This window comes from Poecilia reticulata, linkage group LG8 (assembly GCF_000633615.1).
Source record: "Poecilia reticulata strain Guanapo linkage group LG8, Guppy_female_1.0+MT, whole genome shotgun sequence".
Taxonomy (NCBI): Eukaryota; Metazoa; Chordata; class Actinopteri; order Cyprinodontiformes; family Poeciliidae; genus Poecilia; species Poecilia reticulata.
Window position 1 is genome coordinate 11,818,171 of NC_024338.1, and position 25,152 is coordinate 11,843,322.

The window sequence follows — 25,152 nt, forward strand, 5'->3', positions numbered from 1 at the left end:
ATAATGAAGCCCACACAATTCCCACAACCAATGAGGAGAAGGTGCTGATTTGCTCCAGCCAATCCCAGGCGGAAGGAGGGCTGGACGATTTAAAAGTACGAGTCAAGTTGCAGTAACATGTAGCTCCTCRTTTCATTTTGTGAACAGCAACTTTGACGACCGCACCCCCAATGGCAGCTTAAGACAAACAAGACAAACAAATCGGGGCTCCAGGTGACTGAAACAGTTCAAGGAATTTAACCAGGGCACACCGTGCGTAAAAGGCGCAGCGGAACTCTTGCTGCGGGGGTCCCTTCCCTTTTTCATTTCTAACACAGTTTTGGATTTTCACCTGTGCTGGACTGATTGCATTATGTTAAAAATGACAGAGGAGCACGAAAAGTCTCTCAACGACCAGCCGTGCAGTCCATCAGGGACAAACAGCTCCATGTCTCAGGACGAGTCCGACTCCGACGCGCCGTCCTCGCCAACGGGCTCCGACGGTCACGGATCCCTGCTCAGCGGTTTGGGAAAGAAGCTGGACTCCGAGGACGATGAGCGCTTCCCAGCCTGCATACGGGACGCGGTCTCGCAGGTCCTTAAGGGATACGACTGGTCCCTGGTCCCGATGCCAGTGCGAGGGAAYGGGTCTCTGAAGAACAAACCGCACGTCAAGAGACCCATGAATGCGTTCATGGTGTGGGCACAGGCGGCCCGCAGGAAGCTGGCGGATCAGTACCCACATCTGCACAATGCTGAGCTGAGCAAGACACTGGGAAAACTCTGGCGGTAAGAAACATTTAGGATATATGTATGCAGTAAAATAACATATAACCCAGCTTTGAATAAGTTCATCACCAAAGCAGTAACTTATAATATAGTTGCAAATATGAACTGAGAATGAAAATGTCAGAGTCTGGGTAGATACAATTTTGGAAAATATTTTAAGAAAACTATAGTTATAGGAGCAAATACACTCAAAACAAACTTTTAAATTCAAATTTTGTGGTTTGCTCATAAAATGTAAAAACCTTTTTTTTTCTTCTATACTTTTCATATCAGCCTGCTTTCTGAAAGTGAGAAGAGGCCTTTCGTAGACGAAGCAGAGCGACTGCGGGTTCAGCACAAAAAAGATCATCCAGACTACAAGTACCAGCCACGGCGACGGAAGAATGTGAAACCAGGCCAGAGCGACTCAGATTCAGGGGCAGAGTTGGCACATCACATGTACAAAGCTGAGCCAGGGATGGGGGGGCTGGCAGGAATGCCTGATGGACACCACCACCCTGAACACGCAGGTATGTCAACCAAGACTGCAAACAGGGCTGTTACTTTTTAGGGGTCATAGTTAGTTTTGTGTTTTAAGCGATCTCAACATTTTATTCTGACATTTCTTTTCAGGGCAACCTCATGGACCACCTACACCACCCACCACCCCCAAAACAGACCTCCACCACGGAGTTAAGCAGGACCTGAAGCATGAAGGCCGCCGCCTCRCCGACAGCAGCAGGCAGAACATTGACTTCAGCAATGTGGACATCAACGAGCTGAGCACTGATGTCATCAGCAACATGGAGACCTTTGATGTGCATGAGTTTGACCAGTACCTCCCGCTGAACGGCCCCGCGTCRGGCTCCGCTGCCTTATCCTCAGATCACAGTCATGGGCCGGTTCCAGTCCCAGGCAGCTCCTAYGCTTCCTCGTACGGCAGTGGTGTTTCATCCTGGAGCCGAAAGTGCGGCATGTCCTCCACTTCTCCCCCCGCCGGCGAGGTCGGCCAGCACCGCCTCCACATAAAAACGGAGCAGCTGAGCCCCAGCCACTACAGTGAGCACTCCCATGGGTCRCCGTCGCACTCTGATTACAGCTCCTACAGCAGCCAAGCCTGCGTCACCTCGTCCACTTCGGCCGCCTCGAGTGCCGCGTCTTTCTCCAGCTCCCAGTGTGACTATACCGACCTGCAGAGCTCTAACTATTACAGTCCTTACTCTGGCTACCCCTCCAGCCTCTATCAGTACCCCTACTTCCACTCATCTAGGCGGCCCTACAGCAGCCCGATCCTGAATAGTCTATCCATGGCTCCGGCCCACAGCCCCACTGCCCCCAGTTGGGACCAGCCCGTCTACACCACTCTGTCTCGGCCTTAAAGGGGACCAGAAACAGTCTGTTTGCACCAGAGACTCATTCAGTTTGATGCACTACTAATGAAGGACATAAGGCAAAGGCGAAGAGCTGTACGAAGGGGCCTGTAGGGCCACCTGCGACCGTGTGAACGTGAAACAAACAAAAGAAAAAAGTGCCTGCTGATTTTATACAAAGTTCTATTGTTGAGATGATGAAAAAAAACAAAACAAAACAAACACACACACTTGTACAGAGTTTTTACACAAAGAGAACTTGCGTGTGTCATTAGAGAGCCAAACTCCTCCGTGAGGACACGTTACTTAAGCTGACATCTTGTACATCCCTGTCCTTTTTCAGTTTCAAATTGCAAAAGCTCACCGTTAAGGTGAAGACCGGCTGCAGAATTCTGCAGGAATGAAAATAGTTTGGCTAACAGTGCACACAGGACCAGATATGTTGAAGCTGCAGTAAAATTTACATGAATGGCTGAAGCTACATATCGCAGCACGCTATTTGCATCAGTGATTCAGCCTGAAAGGAGAGAAAAAAAAAAGGCTCATCAGAATTTTGTGTCATTTTTGCATAAAAAGTCTTATATGTATTTATGTTGATGCATTATTGGATTTTTGTTTTTGAATAGGTAAACACATGCTTCATGTGTTTTTTTTTTTTTGTTATTTAGAGTACAGTTTTACTGACTTAATGAAAAGGAGGTAAATGAAGTAAAGCACCGTGCATTTGATATTCCGTTGAATTTCCAGAAGGATCTCCATTCCGAGTTTGGGAGCAAACAGACAGGACCAACAGACTCTGGCGCAAGACTCAGAACAGGTGTCTGAAATCTACGCTTGGCAAATCGCGATTAGTCATGTTGTGGGCTTAAAGGAAATGGGGTAAAACAACACCACACGCTGAGTGACACGTCAGCTGGACCTCCTGTACATGTCCATGGGCAACGCGAGAATACGTGAGCAAACATGCATCCGTGTGTTGGGAGAGATAATGTGCAGATGAATGTGTGAGTTCATTTTCTTAGGGGACTGAATACATATCCCATGACATAATCATAATACGCACCAAATGATAAGGAAAACATCTTTTCTTTTTTTTACTTTACTGAAAGTGATGTTAAGCGTGACTGTTTTTAAAATATTTATTTCATAAACCATTGAAAGCCGACTCACTGCTGCATAAAAATGTGTTTGTGCCTTCTAATGCTAATTGTCAGTATTTTGGAATTAAATTGAATTTTGAACTAACAAACCATCCACTCAAGAGACTCGCTTTTAATTTCTGTCCTTAATTTGATATAATTCCCCAAAGCATCAGTTTGCGGAATTAAAATAGAGCAGAACTGCATTTTTTTTTTTTGTATATCATTTTGGTGTACTATTTTGAAAAAAAAAAGAAAGGCTGTGAAAATGATTGTTCTGTTAACTAGTTTCACACACACACACACATGCACATCTAACCCTTCCGCTGGCCGTTTTTTCAAAAAAATAAATAATACTTTTTCTCGATGTTTGTTTTTGATCCTCTTTTTTCCATCTACAACTCATTTTGTTCCGTCTTGTACTTTTTTTGTGCTCAAATACATTTGGAAGCRATTGTGAAAAAAAACTATAATAAAAGAAGAAATMATTGTGGGTTTGCCTTTGTGCTGATTGGTTCATATTCACCCACGTGTAAAACATTGAAATTAGTGAGACTTCACACAAAACGGATTCACTAAAAAGATTTGCTGGTGYTTTTTCCTCAGGATATTCTTTAAAAAAKAATAATCCTATGAACAACTTTCTTAAGTTTTCATTCTTTTATCTTAATCTTTAGACATCTTATTGTTTGCATTCTGCAAAAGCTTAGCAACATATCTATGAAAGTTGTCAACTTTAGATTTATTCATTAAACAACCAGCATAAAAGGAATGAGAAGAGATCCTGTCTCCTTTGGTCCAGAGTTGGCTCTGGCCTGGCCTGCCAAGCCACCGTCCCTAACCAGTCCAAGGGCGATGCCAAGTGCCACGGCCGCGCTGCTGAATTTTAATGATCCATTATGCTGCGGATGGGGCCCTATTGTGTCCCTTTATCCGGAGAGCTAGAAAGGAATTAATTGGACAGAAAATGGAAGGACAAGGGCAACTGACAAACCATTAAGAGGGTCCTGAATGGATGATTAGATGCACTAAGAGGAGAATCTCACCCCCACCCTCCCCTCATATTGCAGCACTCCACAAACAAAAAAAAGCAAAAAGAAAAAAACAACAACAATAAGAACAACCGCAATGACCACCGGACTAAATAGCTGAAATAATATCAGCGCACATAATCTGAAGATAATAAAAGAAGATAATACCACAGCAGATGGGATGTGGGTGGCTCAAGAACGACTTGTTGTTTTTCTTCCCTCAAACTCTTTTTTTTTTTTCACAAGTGTTTGCCAAATACTTTCAGGAGGAACTCTTGAGAAAGAAGAGGAGTGAATAAAAGTGAGGCAAAAAGGCTCTTCAGGGTGCTTGGGTCCTGTTTCCTTGGAACGGATCCACAGTTTCYGATTAAGACTCTTGAAAGCCCGAATGTAAATAGGTAGGAATGAACTGCATTGGAGAGCTTTACTGCGAGATAAACTACCCCAGTCAATTGAACAAATGGCTGCACACATTCTATGAATTAAACAAATCTTTGTGTCTCAGTTCTATTTCAAGCTTGTGGTATAAAATCACTCACACAAAACATTGCAGAAAAATTTCAATGGCATAGAATATGAATTTTAATTTATTTATTAATTTTTATTTATTCTTTTACATCTTGTGTAGTTGAGACTCTGCAACATTCCAGCTGTCAAATAAAGATGATGGGAAAGAAGGGGCGTCACTGGAAGTCGAGTTTTGGTCCTTTGCCCACTTAAACATGACGGAGCGGCAGGGTGGACCCAGTTAAGCTGCTGCTTTCACCCATCCGACCAYGTAAGCATTGTCAGGACGGGGACAGCAAACCTGGTAATAGTCTCATCCCTCCTAATGAGCCTGACTGACTCAGGGCATGTTTTGGTGAAAAGGGAGGGATCTGGGAACTGTGAAAACCCCAAGAATGTGAGGCTGATTTGCAAGGGAAATGAAGTGGACATAAAGCACAGTTATGGCCCGCTGCTGAAGCTGCGTGGCCTTATTCCTCTCGACAAAAAAACAAACAAAAAAAAGGAGTTTCCTGAATGCTAGCCTAGACTTCTCTTGGCCGGTTTCTCGTTGTCTCGTTTGTGTGACAATAAAAGAAAAACAAAGCTGTTTCGCGGGTACGGCTGTGTCTTAATAGTGCTTGCACAGGACAGMTCCCTGCAAAAGTATTCATACTCAGAGAAATTTTTCAGATTTGGTGATATTACAGAATTYGACATATTTTAATGTGGTTTAATGTGACAGACCAACACAAAGGTGAACATAATTAGGAAAATTATGGCAAAATGATGCAGAGCTTAATTTTTCTCTGCATACATAACTGTAATASATAATTACAGTTATGTATCTTTTGTGGTAGAAGCATACAAGCTATGCAAATATAGAAACAGAACGTTTTACTCAATTTTTCTGTGAAATAAACAGTTCAAACTTGTATTCCAAAGTATTCCAAACTGTTCCATTGTAGCTCTACATGTACATTTCAAGCTGTTGTTATGCTGAGATCTGACCTGCGATCAGTCACAGGTAGGTTTTCCTCCAGAATTATAAAGCACAAAATGATCCAGCCACTATTTTGTCAGGGCAACAAGCGATGTTAGATGTCTGCCACTTATTCATGTTTGCATGACGTTTTCTCCAACTCTCTACTTTCTGTTGGTTTAACACATAAAATTACAATGAAATACATTGAAGTTCAAGGTCGTAACATGATTACATGTGAAGGCTTGAAACATGAGTACTTCTGCAAGACATCGTGTGTGTCTGCTATAATTTATGGCRGTAATCAGATGTTGGTATATATTTTATTCCAGGTGATTTTACTTTTAAATTTGCAACTGCTGCTTATTTGCAGCAGAAATCCCCCTGACCCTTCTGTTGGAAACAACATCTCGCTTCACATGCAAAGTAAACGCGTAGCACAAAATTTTAGCAGCTCCACCCAAGCGAACAACTTCCTCAAAGTTATTTCTCTTGTCTCTCCGATCCACTCGTAAAATGTAGGATTTCTGAAATGATGTCTCCAAAAGTAATRCAGTTATGACCAGGTCAAGCAAAAGATAGTGATACAGACCAAAATCTGAATTGATACTGGCTCAAGAAATGCTCCTTTTTTAGCACATCTGGTGCAACTAATGCAAAATTATTTTGCTTGATGTTTCTAGAAAGTTGGCATTTGTTCGCGCTTTAAGGATTTATACATTTATTGGCAACTCAGGAATGATTAAGAACGGCAACATTTTAAAACTCTCAGCATCACACTTCAAAATTTTAATCTTTAACCAGGTTTAAAAGAAAAACAACCATTCCTAGAAGTGTTATCTATGTTGTTTAATGAATAAGAAATAAAAGCTTGATCAGTAAGCATTTACAAACATTTCTCAATCTGTTTGCACCTATYGCATGCCAGATGGGAGGAATTGCAGAAAATAAGAAAATGTTAAGATGCTTCTTTGTTTTTAACWTTTTAGTGATGGAAAAACTTAATCATATTATAGATTTCATAGACTCTCTAAGCGAGAGGGTAAAAGGCCCTTAGCACAATTTCAGTCAGAAACTCACTTCCAGATAACTTCATCACAATTGTTATAGATGTGTTAGAAATTCAGGAATGATAGTTTTTTTTTTTCCAATCACAAAAGAAAACCGGTTACTCGTACGGGTAGTTATGGTATGAAAGACATGCAGACAAAAAGAACCCAGATTGCATAAATGACTTAAAATAAGTTTCAAATCCTGAAGGTTTCAGATTGACAGTTCAATCTGTGGTGTTGAATGTAGCTGCTGATGTATTGGTGAAACCATCTTGAGTAAAACCAAATGCTCTCTTTTTGCCAGGTCAGCTCTACACACACTGACRTTAACCGCTATGCCTTTGGTGACTGTCACACATTTTAATTGCTGTAAAAATACAACAACCATGAAACTCAAATAAATAAATACTACATAAATAAATACTCTTTAAGTGGCTTAAAATTATTACAAGAGAKTTTGCTCAGCACAGGTGCAGTGTTCTTAAAATTATTAGGAGAAAGTTGATAAAAAAAACAACACTTTGACATCTGGTCATTTTCAGCTCCCTGAACAGTTGTCCACAGTCTTTCACTTTGTTTTTTTATTCGTTCTCTCCTTTTCACTTTTCTTGGCACGTCTTGATCGTGAATGGGGTGGCAGCGTCGCTGCTCATCTTATTTCCACAGCTTTAATACTTGTTGATTAGTAACTGAGACTGTGTTTTCATTGTCACAGCTTTTTTGCTTTTGTTGAACTGTGGCAGCGTTCCATGATCGTGTACTTTGTGCATCTCGAGTTGATCTAATCCATTTTCAACTAATTTCTCTCCCAATTTAAAGCGGTTTAGGACACTTTAGTTTATTGGAAGATAACTTTGCTTGTTTTGAAATTCTATTTTGTAACAGGATAACACCAAGCATTCGGTAAGGCTGTTCTGTTGCCGAATGCAACCAGCGTAGGCCTGTGGAGTTAATAAAAGGTCCATTTGAATCTCTGTTACAGCGCCAACTAATCTCTAAAAAGAAGTGTGTGTTTTAACCTAATGTGAAAGAGCTAGGAAATATTCTTTATTGCAAACAAAATACATTAATTTTAAGCACTTCAATTCACAAATCTGTGGTTGCACTTCTCCTTTTCACTTATTTTTGGTTTATCTTTTTCTTTTTTACATGGATCTTTGGCTGTTGAATTGTTTATATTATTTGACGCTTGTTTTGCTGAAAAAAAAGTATTTTCTCTATGCTACTTGCTGGAACTCACAGAGTACACTGAAATATTATTGGAAGATGGTGAGTTGATTCTTATTAAATATGTATATTTATGAAAGGAGAGAGAGAGGGAGGGAATGAGACATGTTTCAATTAAATGGCCAGATTTAATCTTCCACAAACTATTTAATTTCCTCACGTTCAAAGCTGAGTTTTACATATTTCYCATGCAAGATAAGAAATGTGAAAAAATATTGATGTATAAAACTGGAAAAAATATATTTCAAAGGTYTCARCTTCCGTTTTWTTTCAGCAGCTTGTTTCCAGACTCGCTTAATAATTGTGACGAAAAAGTTGGGATGTTGGTTTTTAATGTGAAACAACACAAGTGAACACTTGATGCCGACCAACACACAGTGAGCGATTCAAAGCAGCTATGTCAAGTATGGCATCTCTCTGCTCTCTCTGTGCAATTAAGGGCAATGAATTAGCGTATTATTATTTCCCCTACACACACTCACATTGTTGTCCTGCCCCATAGCCCTAATACTCACACACTCCCATGTTACCAGTGATGAAGAGAGGGAGAGAGAGGCAGCAGCCTGTGGAGTCCTGCAAAATCCTGGAATTTCAAGTGTGGGAGGCACATTTGCTTCAAAATTTTCATGCGCAAAGATTTCAGAGACAAAGCCAGGAAAAGGCGATGTGTGACGCAAAAAGACATCCACAATTGTAAAGAGAAAAAAGAAAAAAAACACAGAATCGAAACTAGTAGAAAATTGGAAAGACTCAGGTAGTAAGTGAAGAAAATGTTAAGGATTTTTTGTTTTTTTCCTCTTTCTTTCTTTTCTTTTTTTTTTTTTTTGCAGAGCAGTTTGGCAGAAAGTGCAGCAGGGACAGCAGGCCCAGAGTTTTAAAATGTTGCTCAGTGCTGGCAGAGCCATGTGTGAGTGCACTCTGTGGGAGCACCGAATCTTGTTGCCCAGCACAACATGGTGATTCAGACACAACAGCAGAGACCATCAAAACCCATTTACCCTCCTAGAGCACAATCCCCCCCCACCCCCCCACCCCCCACGAGATGGTCCTTTTCTCAAGGCCTTCCATGAGGAATGCATTTTAAATCCGAGTCTGGGATGCTCCATTTTTTTTTTTTTCTGCCTTAACAGTCATTCTAAAACTAGAAAGTACACCGCAACATATTAGGTGACCATTGCAATATTTATCTAATATGCACATGATCAGCAACACATGGCCATCCTCTCACACTTGATAGCGTTTGTGGTATGACAAAGAGCAGAGGAAGAGGAAAAAATAAGGAAGAGTTTGTTCTCCCATGCGGTTTTGGCCCGTTCTGAGGGGGCTTGGAGCCCGGCCAGTCTGTCCTGGGGTTAGTCTTTGATATGGATGGGATTCATTATGTAACTGAATCTATTGTCAGGGAGAAAAAAAACAATATGGGGCCAGAAGGTAGGTGTGTTGCGAGAGGACCTGAAAAAGCAAGTGAGTGAAAGGGCTTTTACACCACCTTCTTTGCAGCTTATCGCAGTCTCGACTGGGGGAGCAGCGGTTCACGCTTTGGCTTTAAAGCAGCATTATTTACGCCCTAACAGGTTTCTCTCTTTGGATATACGGCGAAAACTCTCCCCTGAATTCATTCACTTATTTTCCATACATCTGCAAAGAATAAGTGCAAAGCCTGATGTGAATTACGGAGACTATGATCATCTTCTGAGTGCTACAAATGGATAGCATCAAAGAAATTTTCTCAAATATCCAAGAAGCAGCTCCACCGCTGCTTTCTTCGTATTCAGATTCAATGAAGCCGAGGGTCTGGGAGTTTATGTCGGCTTTGAGAAAATAACTTTGAGCATTCTCTGAATGTAAGTGTAAAGTGCCTTGCAAAAGTAGTCATTTACTGATTGAGCATTTTCACATTTTCCAACTTTACACTCGCAAATTTCATTGTACTTTTATTAGGATTTTATGATCTACCAAAAGTACCACAAAATTGTGAAAATAATACATTTTCTTGTTTGAAAAATGAAAATCTGAAAAGTGAGTACCTTTTACCGTAACTTCAGYGATAGGGAATGATATTGTTTTGCTTATTATTCTTTGCAATATGATTCATTTCTGAAGATCAGTTTTCAAGACTTGTCATACATTGCTGATTAGATTTAGATATCTGTTTAGGACTTYGGCCTGGGCACATTTCAAGATAAAAATATACATTTGTAAAAATTGTTCCATTGCACCTCCCGCTGCATGTTCAGGTCCATCCTGTGTCAATGTGAATCACCACTTCAGTGTCTCGCAGTCTCTGAAAGGTTTTCCTCTAGAGGACTTTCAGCAATTTAGCTTCATCCATCATCCCATCAACTCTGACCGCTCACATTTCTGAAGAAAAGTTCCCCACAGCTACACAGGGGTAGCCCATATAAGATTTTTTTTCTTTCTTCAGATTACTCCTTTTCATTCAGAACTTTTATGTTAACATGTGACACGTTCATTTTAATCTGTAAACTTAAATGCTACCACCACCATGTTTTACATTGAGATATGTGTGTGATGTGGAGTGTCAGTTTACGTGAACAGATGGCATTTTTTGCACATAGGTAAAAAAAGTAAAATTATGGTCTCGTCAGACTTTCTCCTAAAAGTTTTCTATGTTCCCTGCATCATTTAGACCAAACTACAACATCGACTTCTTGTGACTTTCAACAATTACTTTCTTCCTGCCATACTTCTATGAACACGAGATTTGTGGAGTACATAACTAATAGTTGCCTCAGGAACAGATTATTCCACCTGAGTTTTTGAGGTATTTGTGGCTCCTCCAAAGTTTCAATGTACGTCTTGACATCTTATTTAATCTAATCAAACCATTTCTGACTAGGCCTTCCATCCTAGGCAGACCTCCATGTCCCATCAGGTCCGGATTTATTAAATATGAAAGGGATTCCATAAAATTCCATAAAATTCAATGCTTGGAATATTTGTTTAACAACTTAACCCTGACCAGTCTGGTCTGCTTGATCTTGCTGTTTGTTCACTAATGTTTAACAACCTTTAAGGCCTTCAGAAAAATATTGTGTTTATTATGAAATTGAATTATACACAGAAGGACTCAAATTAGGTGAATATTTTACTGGAATTTATCTAGGGGTATCAAACAAAAGGCATTTGAATAGAAAGGCACAGCAGAATTTTCAAATACTGTTATCAAAACAAATTTTGAAATCCATGTATTCTTTACTTCTCCTTTTGTAACTGTGTGGTGCTTTGTGTTAGCTTATAACATAAAATCCCAATAGATTCGACTGCAGTCTGTTATAATGTGACAAAATATTTTTAAAAAAGACTGCCAGGTTAGCCTGCCAACCTAAATCTGCTGCTTCCTGCCTGATGGTCATGTCTGCTCTCACGCTAAAGAAGAAGAAGAAGAAAAGGTACTTGATCAGAGTCTGATAAAGCTGGAGACTAGTTTGATTTGACTGCAGCCAAGAAAATGGTGCTCTATGCAAATAGGGACAGTCAGCTATATTCGGGCRACCGGAGGCTGAGGGTGATTTGAATGAATGAAAATGAGAACAGCATGTTTGCTGTTTGAGGGCAAGATATTAGAGACTCAAAGATAARGGCAAGCTTAAATTTTACAGTCACACTAGCATCTTTCCAGAGTGATATTCCTAGCTAGGTATGTAGCAACGTCTGTAGGGAAAGAAGGAATCTGTTCTCTATAGAAAAAGGTGGAATTTGGGTCTCGGAATGACAACTTTGACAAAAGTCTTGTAAGRCAACACATRGACAAAACAGCAGCCATCATTTKTTTTAACTCCTTGATTTCTAAAGGTAATTTTTGAGGAGGTACCTTTTCACTGCTTCATCCCAAAAATGGAAGTCGAAATTATTACAGTCAGTAGTAGAGTCTGTACACTTAACCTGGTTTSTCTAAATRTATAGACAACAATCGACAACAATGCCAACAGAAAGTCTTGCATATCTGAGCATTCAYTAAAAGGCTCACTAGTTTCGCATTGATGAGAAACATGCCAGGAAAAGGATTCAGTAAAGCGGTCCAGATCTCACTTCTAAAGTATTCTGTGTTGGACGCTAGAACTCCCTCATGACCACGGATAAAAGCCTCCTTCACAAGTTTCTCCTCAGTTCTTGAGCCAAGAGTCAAGAAGAAACACCCCGTTGTCATCGTATGTGCCACTTCCAGTCACATGTCACAAGCAGACAGGCCGCATCACTCTTTATTAACGCAAAGTAAAAAACAAAACAAAAAGTAAAATGGAACAAAAATKATTGCACGATGATGGCAGTCTTCTCCGATTTAAATGTTCTGAGACAAACACATGAGAGACTGTTGGAGATATMGGGGTTGACAGGCTGTGAGGTGGACGTGATGAAATCCCTCTTTTAGTCACAAAACMACTTATTCCTTTACCCGATGAGTTTGAATCAATGCTCRCTGAATAAAGAGTCTTTAAAGCTATTTTTAACGTCAAAAGTTTTAATAGAGTTATGAAAGGAAAGCACACTGTTGGGAATATKTAMMWTTTTTTCTGTGCTAATGGGAAATCTTGACTTTCTACAGTATTCCTAGAGAATTACTGAKTTTTGTTATCACCTATTTTATATCTCATTCCTTTATTCTTATGATTTGACTTGTTTTTGTGCTTTTGTCATGTTGCTTTAGCGTTATGGCATACTTAGAAGTAACATCCATACTTATTAGTAACATCAATAAAGATGTGTGAAAGGGATTAAATCAATTAATCGATCATTATTCCTAACAGAAGAAAGGTCCATAGTAACAAAAAGTGATCAATCAAAAAGATAAATAAGGYAAAAGTTTCTACAGAAACAAAATAAATTTGAGCTCTATTGAAGACAATACATTTTTAAATTTGCCCTATAAATGAACTGCTTTTATTTAGTGGGAAAATAATTAAATGTGAAGGTACAATTATTTACATAATCCATTTACATTAAATGTAACTTTAGCATTATTCGTACTTGTGCTCTATTTTTTTCTGTTAAACAGAATTAATTCATGACTCACTGTCCCGTAAGATGTAAATCTTCCTAGACACAGAGATCTGTGATGTTGTGTTTCAATTTCAAACACTCAGCCTCTGGGAATCTTATTAGAGCACATAGAGTTTTTGAAATACTGTGAGGTTTTACATACAATTATGGTGATCTGTGGTAAGAAAGCTCTYTTTTGTCAGTGAGTCTTTTAACAGGATAATAACCCACAACATTGGATTATTATCCKGTTAAAAGKATAATAATCCAGTGCTATTTGTTGTTCTCATAACAATACATGACAAGTCCACCACACACAAAGTAAACATTCTTCAATGACCAAAAATTCCCTGACCTACAAATAAGAACATCCAGGAAACTGAATGATACCAAGATTTTGCAAAGATAAATGGTTAACGACCATTTTACCAGCGATACCAGTGGCCTTGTTAATGCATTGAGATAAAGTTTRATCATTCAAAAAYGTCAGTGTAATATAATAAAACTGCAATAAATGTGCCAACATGGCAGACACCATAAGCAAACCCCACAACYTGTKCAGTCAGCTTTTCTTTTTGYAACTTATTGATCATTTAACTTCAAGTCCCTGAGTCTTTTCTTTTAAGCCCTCTTTAACAAATCACATATGTTGAACAGATTCTGATTGCATAAGAATTATACACATGCAGAAACTGACTTGCACAGCCAGCCAGGTAGCAGCGTCACAAGATCTGATTGTGTTGTTTCGGGTTAGAACGCCTTGTGTTTTGGGAGGATTTTTAAATAAAACAGATCATTTACTGGCGTGTGCAATGATATCCCTGAGAAAAGGTGCTCTCATTGTTGCAAGAGGAGGTCACTGCAGGTGAGACATTAACACATATAACTTAGGAAATTAAAAAGAAACATTACTTTTGGAAAATTATGCATTGCGATGATAATACAATTAGCTTTTCAAATATTTTTCAAATAACCCTAGAGCTGACAAACATATACAGTGTGAGCGTGTTCATGCATTTTTGAATGTYTGCACATTTGTGATTGTGGCCAGTCTCCCAGGAAGGGGCTAATCCCAGGGCAGCAGCAGTGGAGGAGAAAGTCTGCACATGTGCAGATCTTTCAACTGTGGTTTGCGATGTTTAGTCTCGTTTCGTCAGTCCTTCTTGAAACAGGTCCAGAAAAGCTTTCAGTAGACCATGATTCCAAAATCTCTCTGAATCCCGAAGTCGAATCACCCTCCTTGCATCAAGGGAATACGAGGGGAGAAAAAAAAAATCGTCAAATTGTGATCTTGACGGACAGCTTGGTGGTGTGGTGGTTAAAACGCTGTCACCTCAAAGCGAGACGGTTTCCATTTAAGTCTCAGCTGGAGTCATTCTGAGCGGAGACAGCATTACTCGTTGTGAATGTGTGGGTTTTCTCCATCTATTGTGGCTTCCTCCTACGGTCCAGGAACACGCATGTTGGGGAAATGGCTATTGCAAATCGCAAAAGATTCAGTTTGTCCTTGATTTGGACGGATMACTTYTATCTGCAGGTCTGAACAGTGACAATTTTGAGTTCCTTCAGGTAAAGGTGCTTGTCTAAGACTGACTTCTCATTCTACATTCAGTTCTCATTTGTCTTCTCTCCTGTGTCCCCGATTCTCCTCTGAAAGTTCTCCAGGGCACCTGATTTGGCTTCAACACAAACCACTTTCTGACAGGACAGTTCTGGGGATTTCCTGCAAATTTGTGGGCTGCAATCCATCTCTGTCAAATACAGCCCACAGTCTCATAATTTTATCAAACTGTATCCAATACTGGTAAATGCTTATCACATGTTCTACTTAATTAAATACAGTTAAAACATTTAACTGTTACTAATCTAATTTGCAAAAAAAAAAAGAAAAAAAAGAAAGAAACGAAGCCCAATATTCTTTTGTTGCTCTCTACACRTAATTTGCAGCTTAAAAATATTGTCACTTTTTAGGCATGTTTTCTAATTATGAGCTGGATAAACTTGAATGTATTAAAAAGACAATTATTTTATGGAGGACAATGCTCCATCTCATGCATCCAAGTGYCCCAGCTAGTAAAGGTGTTAAAGATGAAAACCATGTTCAATTCACTTGAATTCAATTGTACTTAKACARTGTCAGTTCACAAGAAATGTCATCTCAAAGTACTTCACAAAAAGTTYCTGTTGAGRGAACTCAAAATCCCCAAATGCACCAGTAGTTTGTAGTTTGTAGTATGCAAACTACATTTGGTTCCAGAACAACTACACTGATGGTGTAGAATGCAGAGGAAACGTGTGATGTTGTCCAGTTGTTCTGGACTGAATACCTGTTAAGGACGTTAACGTGGATTAACAGACATGAATCAGTTCTCAGAAACAGTCCCTTGACAGCCATAGATTGTTTTAAAAAAATTCACAAAAAAAGCTCCCTATCAAAGCTTCTCCCAGTTTGTACAGTAAACATTTTAGTTTGTAACAAAAAGTTCAGACATTGTTACTCTAAAAACAACCCCATGTTTCCCTTTCCTTTTTTCTGTTGAAATATAAAACACTTTTTTTAATTTATTTTTTTACATTTTTTGATTTGGAGGAGAATAGGTCAGGTTTCTGTGTATTTTAAATAAAAGCTAAAGATTTTAAGCTTTCCTCACTGCTTCAAAAAGCACTGCTACTATTTTATACTCGGGGCTAAACAGCCAAAAGCAAAACAAAACAAAAAACTAGCAGGTCCTCTGCCCCCAAGAAGCAAACATTTTCCTTTGCCCTTTGTCATGTTCAGTGTGTGCACCTTCACTCATAATAATACTCAGTGACCCTACACACGACAACTGCTCACCACAGCAATAACTTTTGCTTTCTTGGCCCTTTGCAGCTGTCCACTCGCCCAGGTCCTTTGGTTCATAACAACAGCTGAGGCTCAGCCGCTTTACGTGCAGCAACCTCCCTGTCACGAGTGCCAACATGACCTCAGATCCAACCCCTAAATATCTGCTTCCTTTTTACTGCCGCTCCACCCGAAGTTATCACAGTTATTCCTTGATATTAAAAGGAAATCAGTTTTTATATTGACAGCACCAAATAAACCGATTTTGATCCATCCCAGTCGAACTTTCTTATGATCACAACCCACTTCAAACAGAATCTCCCATGACAAATACACAACACTCACTTTATCACTCACTTTGTGACTCAAGTGTTTCATACTGTTTTCCCCCCTGGCAGCTGTGAAATCATGTCAAAGCTAATATACACTCAAATTACACTATATATGTATATGCCTGTACATGTGTGTAGTCAGAAAACATAAGGTGTGCCTGGAATCAATAACTCTATGAGGAGGATTTCATCTGAAAGTCCCACCTGTATACAAACCAGGTACTGCTGGGTGATAAATTTAGAGCAGAATTGCAAATAAATGTGGTTTAGGCTGATTTGTGTTTTGCTCACGAAAACATGTGTTAAACAAAGTTATTTGCATAAAAAGAAAGTTCATCTAAAAGTCCTGGGAGCCACAGGAATGTCCTTTCATGTGTTGACCACAAGATGGCGCCAAAGCTCTTTGAATGCTCATAAAACGAACACGGGGCCAATAGCCCCATCAAGTGTTTAGCAGACAACATAAGAAAGTGTATGATCTGCTTTTTTTTTAACCATTGCAGACTCTGGCTGTCAGATTTGTGTGTGCATATCATAAAATAAAGTACAATATAATGATAAAAATAAATCAATCAGTTTATAAACCAGATTTAAAAAGACAACCAGGTGGTGCTATGCTGAAACTGTCACAACAATAATCAAACAAGCAAAACACAATCAAGACACTAAACAGTGCATTGAAAAGATCAATTCTGTTAAAGGGGAAACAAAAACACTCTTTGCAGGGTTTCATAAGTTATAATAAAAAATGATGTCAGTGGAGGGTGCAGACTTAGATGAAAGTGGAAGGGAAGGTTCTTCATTTAAAATGCTACCTACCAAAATATAATGTATAGCAATAATATGACATTATACAGCTGTTGAGTGAAAGCTGTTCTAAAAAAAGGTTGAATAAACTTCCATATTCTATAATTATCTTGGTAAATCATGAAGCCATTTATGGCCTATTTTACAATTAGGTTTTATCATTTAAATACATTACAATTAATTTCCTGGCTCTCTATATGATATCAGCTGAGATACATGCAGCTTCATTAACTTTTATCTTACCAAACTGCTTTCACTATGAGACTTGGTAAAACCATACAACCAGTCATGTTTGCACATTATTGCTTCCCTTAGCAACGTGTGCATGGTTTTATTCCAGAAGGCCATAAAAGAGCAATGACTTTAGCGGCATAGCTGCAGAGAGGAGAGACGTCTGTCTGGGGAAATTAAAATAGTAAGGATAATACTTTCATGGTTCAGTGTGACACTGAAGACAAATCCGTTTCTAAAGGGCCATTTTATGTTTGAATCATTGTTGTTAGACAAAAAAAACAAAACAAAAAAAAAAACAATTTACTTTTAGACCTCTAGGGGGACACAGTCTTCACTGACAACATCCATCCATCCCTTGTCCCTTAGCGGGGTCGGGAGGGGTGCTGGTGCCTATCTCCAGACAACATTTGAAGCAAATACTTAAAACTCTATTGAATCAATGCATGCCTTCAACAACCAATCAGGATGCAATTTATGTATGTGATTCCCCAGACAGATTTGACATTAAAGGAAAATGAGAATTCCATTTGTTAAAAAATGATTCAAACTGCACATGTCGCAATTTTATAATGAAACACTGAAGTATCAAAAGGTTAAAAAAAAAGAAAGAAGCAGAAAGAAGAAATGTTGAGGCAAAGTCATGAGGTTTTCCTTCAAAACGTAGAGACAACAAAGCCTATAACTGATGTGAGCATGTATCAGCACAAAAGACAGATAACATTATTTTTGACTGAGCTCCTGTTTGGGTATATCACCTCCAACAAAAGCAGAAAGGAAGCTGATCTGACAGAGTCTCCATACTCTGAGCTTAATCTCAGACTCTGTGTGTTGCCACACTGTACAGGATGTGTTCTTCTGAATTTCACTGTTCAGAAAATGACAAGCTCAGAGGGGGAGCACAGGAGCGTGAAGCACAGGAAGACAAAGACGAACATGAGAACATGAGGAACAAAGATTCATCAGTTTTATTGACCTCTGGGAACAGAAATCAGATAACAGCTTCATTCTATAGATTGCCGTTGCCAGTTCTATACCTCAAATCAGTGTATATAATGCTTTAGAAATATGACATTGTCATGAAAGAGAAATGTTGACAACATGCATTTCTGTCCATTTTATACATTCAAACACATTGCAAAATGCAATTTCATCCAGCTTCATCCATCAGCTGGGTGATGGATGAATCACCACATTGCAAGATGTGGTACTTACATCTTCCAAGTACCACTTTGTACCCCAATTTTACATACAAAGGTTTCTTAATTCTCCATAGATACAATACAGTGTTTGAAACATCTGAGATTTTGATCCGTATTGACATGACACCATGATGTAGCTGGTACACATTTGTCAGCTGCATGTCTGTAATGCAAATCTTTCATTTCATTCTGTTCCGAAGGTGTTCTGTCAATTGAGGTCTAGTGACAGTGGAGGCCATTATTGTCTTGGGTGCACTGTAGTCACAAATGATTAGAAACAATGCTGAGGTGGGCTGTGATAAAAAAAAAAATCTCTTTTTTTTTATATAAAAGAACCAAAGTCTACAGCAAGAAAATATCACCCACAACAATAAATCACCACCAACAAACTGATCCTAGAGGGTAGCATTTATGCCGTCTATGTTTTGAACTACAACCTATCTGGTCAAAGCAGAGACGTATCTTGCCAGTAAGCATTCTTGTATTGTGGTATTATCCAATTTTAGTGAGCCTGTGCAAATTGTAGCCTCAGTTTCTTGTTCTTGGCAGACTTGAGTGACACCCAGGTTGGTCTTTTACTGCTGAAGCCCATCTGCTTCAACGTTCTCCGTATTGTACATTAGGGGATGTTATTCTACTTACCCCAGTTATACCCAGACGTTATTATTTGAGCTTCTGTTGCAAACTGTTACTTGATAGGAACTACAAATAACCAAAATAAATCAAACATGATCACAGAATCTCTGAGGTCGAGTGAGGCCGAAAATAGAACGAAACCTAATTTGGTTTTTGGGAAGATTCTGTTTGTTGGGATGGAATCACATATCAAAACGGATCATATTTTCAACATTTCTCAAAGCTGGAAGACATAAAGTGAGCAGAAGGAAACAGTCATTACATAACAACATGGTTATATTGAAAGAAAAACAACAGTCCACTTTTCCTGGAGGTACCTGCGTAACAAAATTATTCTTTCGACAAAGAGCTTAACGTGAAAATGATTACATGTGTGCTGTTGCTCCATTTTGAACATCCAAATGATCACTTTTTCTGGTTCCGTCTATGTAATGTGGCTGACACGAGTGACCTGCACACATGTCAAGAGAAAAACCAAGGGGCTTGAAAATTGTTAAGTGACATGACTGGTGCAGCCTGTGGTGTGGCACATGCAGAAACTCTCACACATGAGAAAACTCAAAGTGTGCTCACGTTGTAGTAGAGAAACTCAAGCTAAGGTCATTGGCTTGGAAAGACTAAGTCAGATTATTTGCAGTCCTAAAACCCTGCAAAGAGACAAAAAAACCCAAAAACAAAATCTGTTGTTTGCTGTTCCTGTACAGCAGACATTCGTGCTTGCCCATTCTGTGATTCTTTTATTGGTTTTCTATACCTTTTTTTTTTATTATTTCCAATTATCAGTGTGTGAGTGGGGGGTGTGGCCTTATAAGTTGCACCGTCAAAGGAAAAACACAGAGAAATATGCGACAACCATCAATGAGAACTCTACACTAACTTTGGTCAATTTAAATTCACCAATGAATCCATCATAAATGCTTTTCAAGACTCCACATATGGATGTTACAGTACATTCTGAAGTTGTGTACCTGAAAAGAGACCCACTGAAATTATAACTGTAATAAAAAATTAAAAAAGGGAAGAAGAAATGGTTGCTGTTTAGTGTTTTGCTACATTGTACGGGTTCATACAAGTGTCCAAAATCAAGCTCCTTCATTTTTAACGCTTTTTTTTTTTTTTTTACCAATTTTAAAATTAATTCTGAATAATTTTTTCTTCAACCATTTACGTGGTGTTTCCCATAATGACAAGACAGCTTCTTAGAAAGACATGGAAATTAAGCTATTGATAAAAGATTGGTAATCCAGCGAGTCATGAATATTCACACCCACATCTTCATTTCCTGAAACACTTCTTTCGCTAATCACATCCCAAGCTTTTCTTGGGTATGCCTCTACAGTACAAGCTTGACACTTCTGTTTTGCAGTATTTTCTAACTTTCTTTTCTTGGTAGACGACTCCTTCTTGGTACTGATTTGAACTCAACTCTACATCCTGACTGAGCTACTCAAAAACATCACAGACTCCCCGAAACATTTCYTTAGTTATATTTGGTTTTGTTCTTTGGGTCGTTGTCGCATTGCAAGACAGCTTAGCCTTAGTTCTAAAGCATTCAACAGGAAGTTTCTCTTCTGAATTTTTTCTCCATATTTGGCAACTGTCACCTTAGCCTCTGTAGTGTCTAGTCATCCAGGTCCTGCTGCAGAAAACATCCCAACAGCATCAGGCTACCACCACTGTGCATTAGACCTGTGTTGCACAATAGTTTCAATTGAGCTATGATTATCTATAAATACCAAAGGCAATTATTAACAAAATTAGTATTTTCAATACAATAGACAAACTAAAATTGACATATGCTAGCCACAACACACAGTGAACGATCGATTACCTGTTTGTAAAAGACAGAATACCCTGTGCATCTTAGCTTGAATTTGTGTTTACTGCCTTTTCCTGGGCTAAAATTCCCAGAGGAACCTTGTTAGTGATAAATGAATTGACTTAGTTCTCCTTCAGAGGGTTTAGCTGCTGTTATTTAGCTTCGGAAATGGTGAGTCACAGTGAGAAATGTTTGACACCCAGAAGAGGTAAAAAGTAACTGGAATCACTTCAGATAATTAGATCTTGTAAATGGCTACATGGGGTGTAGCTGAGGTGTTGACAATAACACACCGGTTTATTAGATCTCCGATTGACTTAAAAGCTTAGGTGACTACACTGAGGTTGTTGAAAAGATGTCCGATGCCAATCTGGTTGTTTCAAAACACACATATATTGTATTGTACTCTAATGGTTGAAGCTTTATAAGAACCATTAAGCCTATTCTGGTCATGCCAGTGTAGGTTGGTCTAGATCTAAATGTTTTGTTGACATTATGAGCTCAATTTAGATGTAAAATAAACAGAAAAAATTGGCTGAGAATTTACCAAATCGGAAAGAAATAAAACATTTTTTTCTGGTACAATTTGGAATGTATGATCTTTATCAGATGGAAAATAGATCACAGCCGACTTTGTTAATTCTTTTAAAAACATGCTCCTCTTTAGCTATGCGGAGTTACTTAAGTTTGAGAAAATAGTTCATGCAAAATGAGATATTGCTATTTTTTTATCCTTTGTATTTAGATGTTTATTAAGGATGTTTTATAAACATCTAAGTTTCAACATAGCCACTCAAAGGCAATTCTTGCACTCTCCCACACTACAACCAAAAAAAAAAACATAGAATCCTCTATTATGGGGTGGAATAAAATGCAATGTACAAATAGAGAAAACATAAAGAGATATTGCCAGTTGATCCAAACCCTTGATGAAAGTTACTTTTCCCAAAGGTACTATTATGTTTAGGGGACTGTATTTCACATAGTTCTAGGTTTGTTTTTTGTACTCAATTAACCCTTTTGTTTTCTGAAAATTGAATTTTATATTCAGTTTTATAAAATTTTAATATTTCCATGAAATGCAACCTCATGCATGCATTTTATGAGKTTTTTTTTTGTACCTCTGAAGTCTGTAATTTATCACACTATAATATRTTCAACACATACACAGAAAAATGAAAAATGTAAAGMCAGCAGCATTTATTATTAAAGACATTAGATTAGAAAGACTCTGACATAGTGTTAAAATAAATGTAATCTTGCTGTTGTCAGRTCCAACGGGATTTCCCTGCATTCCTTCCAGATATTTTAGTGGTTTTTGGTGATGTGTGTGCTGACCTCTAGAGACCAAGAACTACTCCACTGATTTTTTTTTTTTTTTTTTACTGCAGGAGCTCACATGGAAATTTTGTTTTTGCAACATAGGCAACTGGTTAGGAGAAGTATTAGCTTTTTCTTTTTCATGACATGGAGAATCCAGGAACATAAAACATTCCCAATGACTCGTTGAATAAAACCATTATGTGAAGTTTGATTTTTAGACTTTTTGAAATACATTTCAAATATTCTTTCATGATTTGCAAATCTTCAGTCACTAAAAGAGAAATATATACTTTAACTGATCTTGAAATTAAATTATGGTGAATGCAACATGGTTTCTAGCATTGCATCCTCACAAAATGGTGCTACAAAGAAAAACAGGTTTCCCTTTACTTGKGGCAGGTCCTTAAAAGATCCCTGTTTTATGTGATGAAAAGTAATCAATTTTATTTKCCTTTTCCACATGTTAGCATGTTCCCATGTCTCCTGCATGTCTTGTAGGGGCCACATTGTGTATATTCTGCCCGTTGCCATGGAACTTATTATTTTGAAACATAGCYCTCAAAATASTAAGATCCATGACAACAGGCAGTACTGACAGCTGTCCATCCAGGTCTACTTACTCTGTCCTTTAAGACGTTCTAATTAGGTTCTCCCARTAGGTCAGCTTCCAACCGAGAAAGTTACATAATCAACAGTAGGGGWGACTTTTTGTTGGTACGCAGGGCAGTGAGATAGATACAGGTACCACATGGGAACATGAAGCATGTGTGTGCCATGCATGATGTGTGCATGTKATGCTGCTTACAATCTCTCCTGCTTGGAGTTCAGATTCTTCATTTATTTATTTTCCAGTTCTTYCTTTTTTAGGTATTATTCTTTGTTTGTGAATTATGGTTGCTTTCTTTTGTTTCCTCATCKTAGCACATACTGTATATGTTTTGTCTTTTTCTAAAACAGTTGCTGCATTGAGCCTGTTTAACCTTCYTGACTCSTGCTCACAACAAAACAAAATTTGACACATATGRTTTTTATATTTTATCTTTCGAAGAATAATTCATTTGTCAAGTCAGCCAAAYGCCAAACACAGAAATCCATTCTTAATATTCTTAAGGTAGCAGAATTATTTTTTTGTAGAGGCTTTATTGGGCAGAAAGTAATMAAAMAWWYTTTTACTTCATTATAATGACTCACAATTCTTACCAAAGGATCCCACTACTGAGAGCCAGTGATGAGTTAATTTCCAGTCATCAGATGTCCCAAGATATTATCAAAGCCTGCGAAGGAAGCATTATTAGTGATAATCATGTCTTACTTTCCAAAGAAAGTAAGCTCTATTGTTTTTCTCTTTCCACAAGGGCATTACACAATAATACATCTTAACCAAATGAGCYACCACAGCTGTGACTGTTTACTTTGACTCAGGCAAAAAGATATGGTGCTTATACCCATGAATAATATTTTATGCAAAATGTAGCTGCTTAGCAAAGCTAAAATGAATGATAATAACTCAGCATTCATTCAGCTGTGTAGCTTGTGAGACACAGATTTTCCTCTACTATAACAGTTTGGCGGCTGTACTGTCAAATGCTAGTTTTGGAGAACTTTGTAACTGAGCATTTCATGTTTTTCTAAAGATAAATCTTTTCTAAATAACATCTAACAAAAAGTCTCAGTCGTGTTCTCAGTTGATCAAAATTCACACGGAGATATCACCTATTTCTTGGTTCCTATCTATTACTAATAAAATTGTTTCTGTTGACACATGATCAAAAGAATTAGAAAATCTATATACTGATWGCCAGTTATGAACTCTAACATTCTAAATAGAGAAGTGTGTGTTTGTGCACCTTTTCTTAGATATTGACTATTGATCTTTAACATGCAAGTCTTGGGATCTTTTCTCTTATCTGTTTTGCTTCCAAGTTATATAGATTAACAAAAATGTGACTAAACCAACTTCTGGTGCTGAGTGTATTGGGCCAGCCTTTGTCTTGCYCACATCAGATGCAYTATTTTATTTGAATACCTGCCTTGCAACAGCTAGATATGTTTCCTAAATGGTATTAAGACATTTTTATAGGTCAGATTTTTTKTCTAAGTCTAAGAATTATTTCAGATTCACTTGCTCTGAATAYTTAACACTGTAATCATGTTAAATTGGTAAATCTTTGATTAAAAAACGTGATCAGTCAGTTGTTTGTTCAAAAGAAAAGGCACACCACACCTTAGAGGAGYTTCTTAAATTTATCATMKTTTTTTTCTGTTCATTTCCTTAAGAATTTCAACAGAATAGTGCTATAACTATAACTGTGTGGAGTAGSTATAGACTGCTCCACAGCTATAGTTATATTATTAAAGACAGTTTTCTACTTACAGGAAATGAGAACATGCCAGATTACAATAAGTGCACACCATCATATGCTACAAGTGTATGATGTACCTGTGTGTCATTGTGTCACAGTGCATTTTAAAGTGGCTGCTTCATTGTGGGCCAGGCACGTGTTGCTGTGTGTGAGCTGGAGAACAAATTCGACGTCAGCAGCTCAGTAGGCAGGTAACAAAGTGCTTTTCCTTTCATGTTCTTCATTCCTCAAAGGTCTATCTTAAATGTATCTCTCTACAGTAAAACTATGATTATGATATTTACCTTAAAGYRAGCTGTGGATTAATTAAATTTAAACATAAAGAGAACATCAAAGTCTTSAGAAACCATATTTAAACTCACCTGCATCATTGTAAGTCACCATTAAATTGACTTCAATCCATTTTATGTTGGATTTAAGTTGTAAACTATTAAACATACCCTKGGGGTTGACTGAGTAACGCTGGCAGACCGTTGTGCCTTCAAACTGCTTGTTGGAGCGTAAGTCATCTGGGCATCCTGAGATCTAAGTGTGGAAATAGAATAAGGGTTAGGGATATTTCATCATGTTCTTTTTTTTT

General features: G+C 38.2%; 1 protein-coding gene across 1 annotated transcript; it reads left to right on the top strand.

The window, feature by feature from the left end:
* The first annotated feature begins 45 nt into the window (after nt 1-45).
* Nucleotides 46-2,656, top strand: LOC103468868 (SRY-box transcription factor 8). The gene is made up of 3 exons (XM_008416246.2): nt 46-768; nt 1,042-1,277; nt 1,381-2,656. Exons 1-3 carry the CDS (start codon nt 353-355, stop codon nt 2,124-2,126), a joined length of 1,398 nt encoding a protein of 465 aa, XP_008414468.1. The 5' UTR covers nt 46-352; the 3' UTR covers nt 2,127-2,656.
* Nucleotides 2,657-25,152: the final 22,496 nt, after the last annotated feature.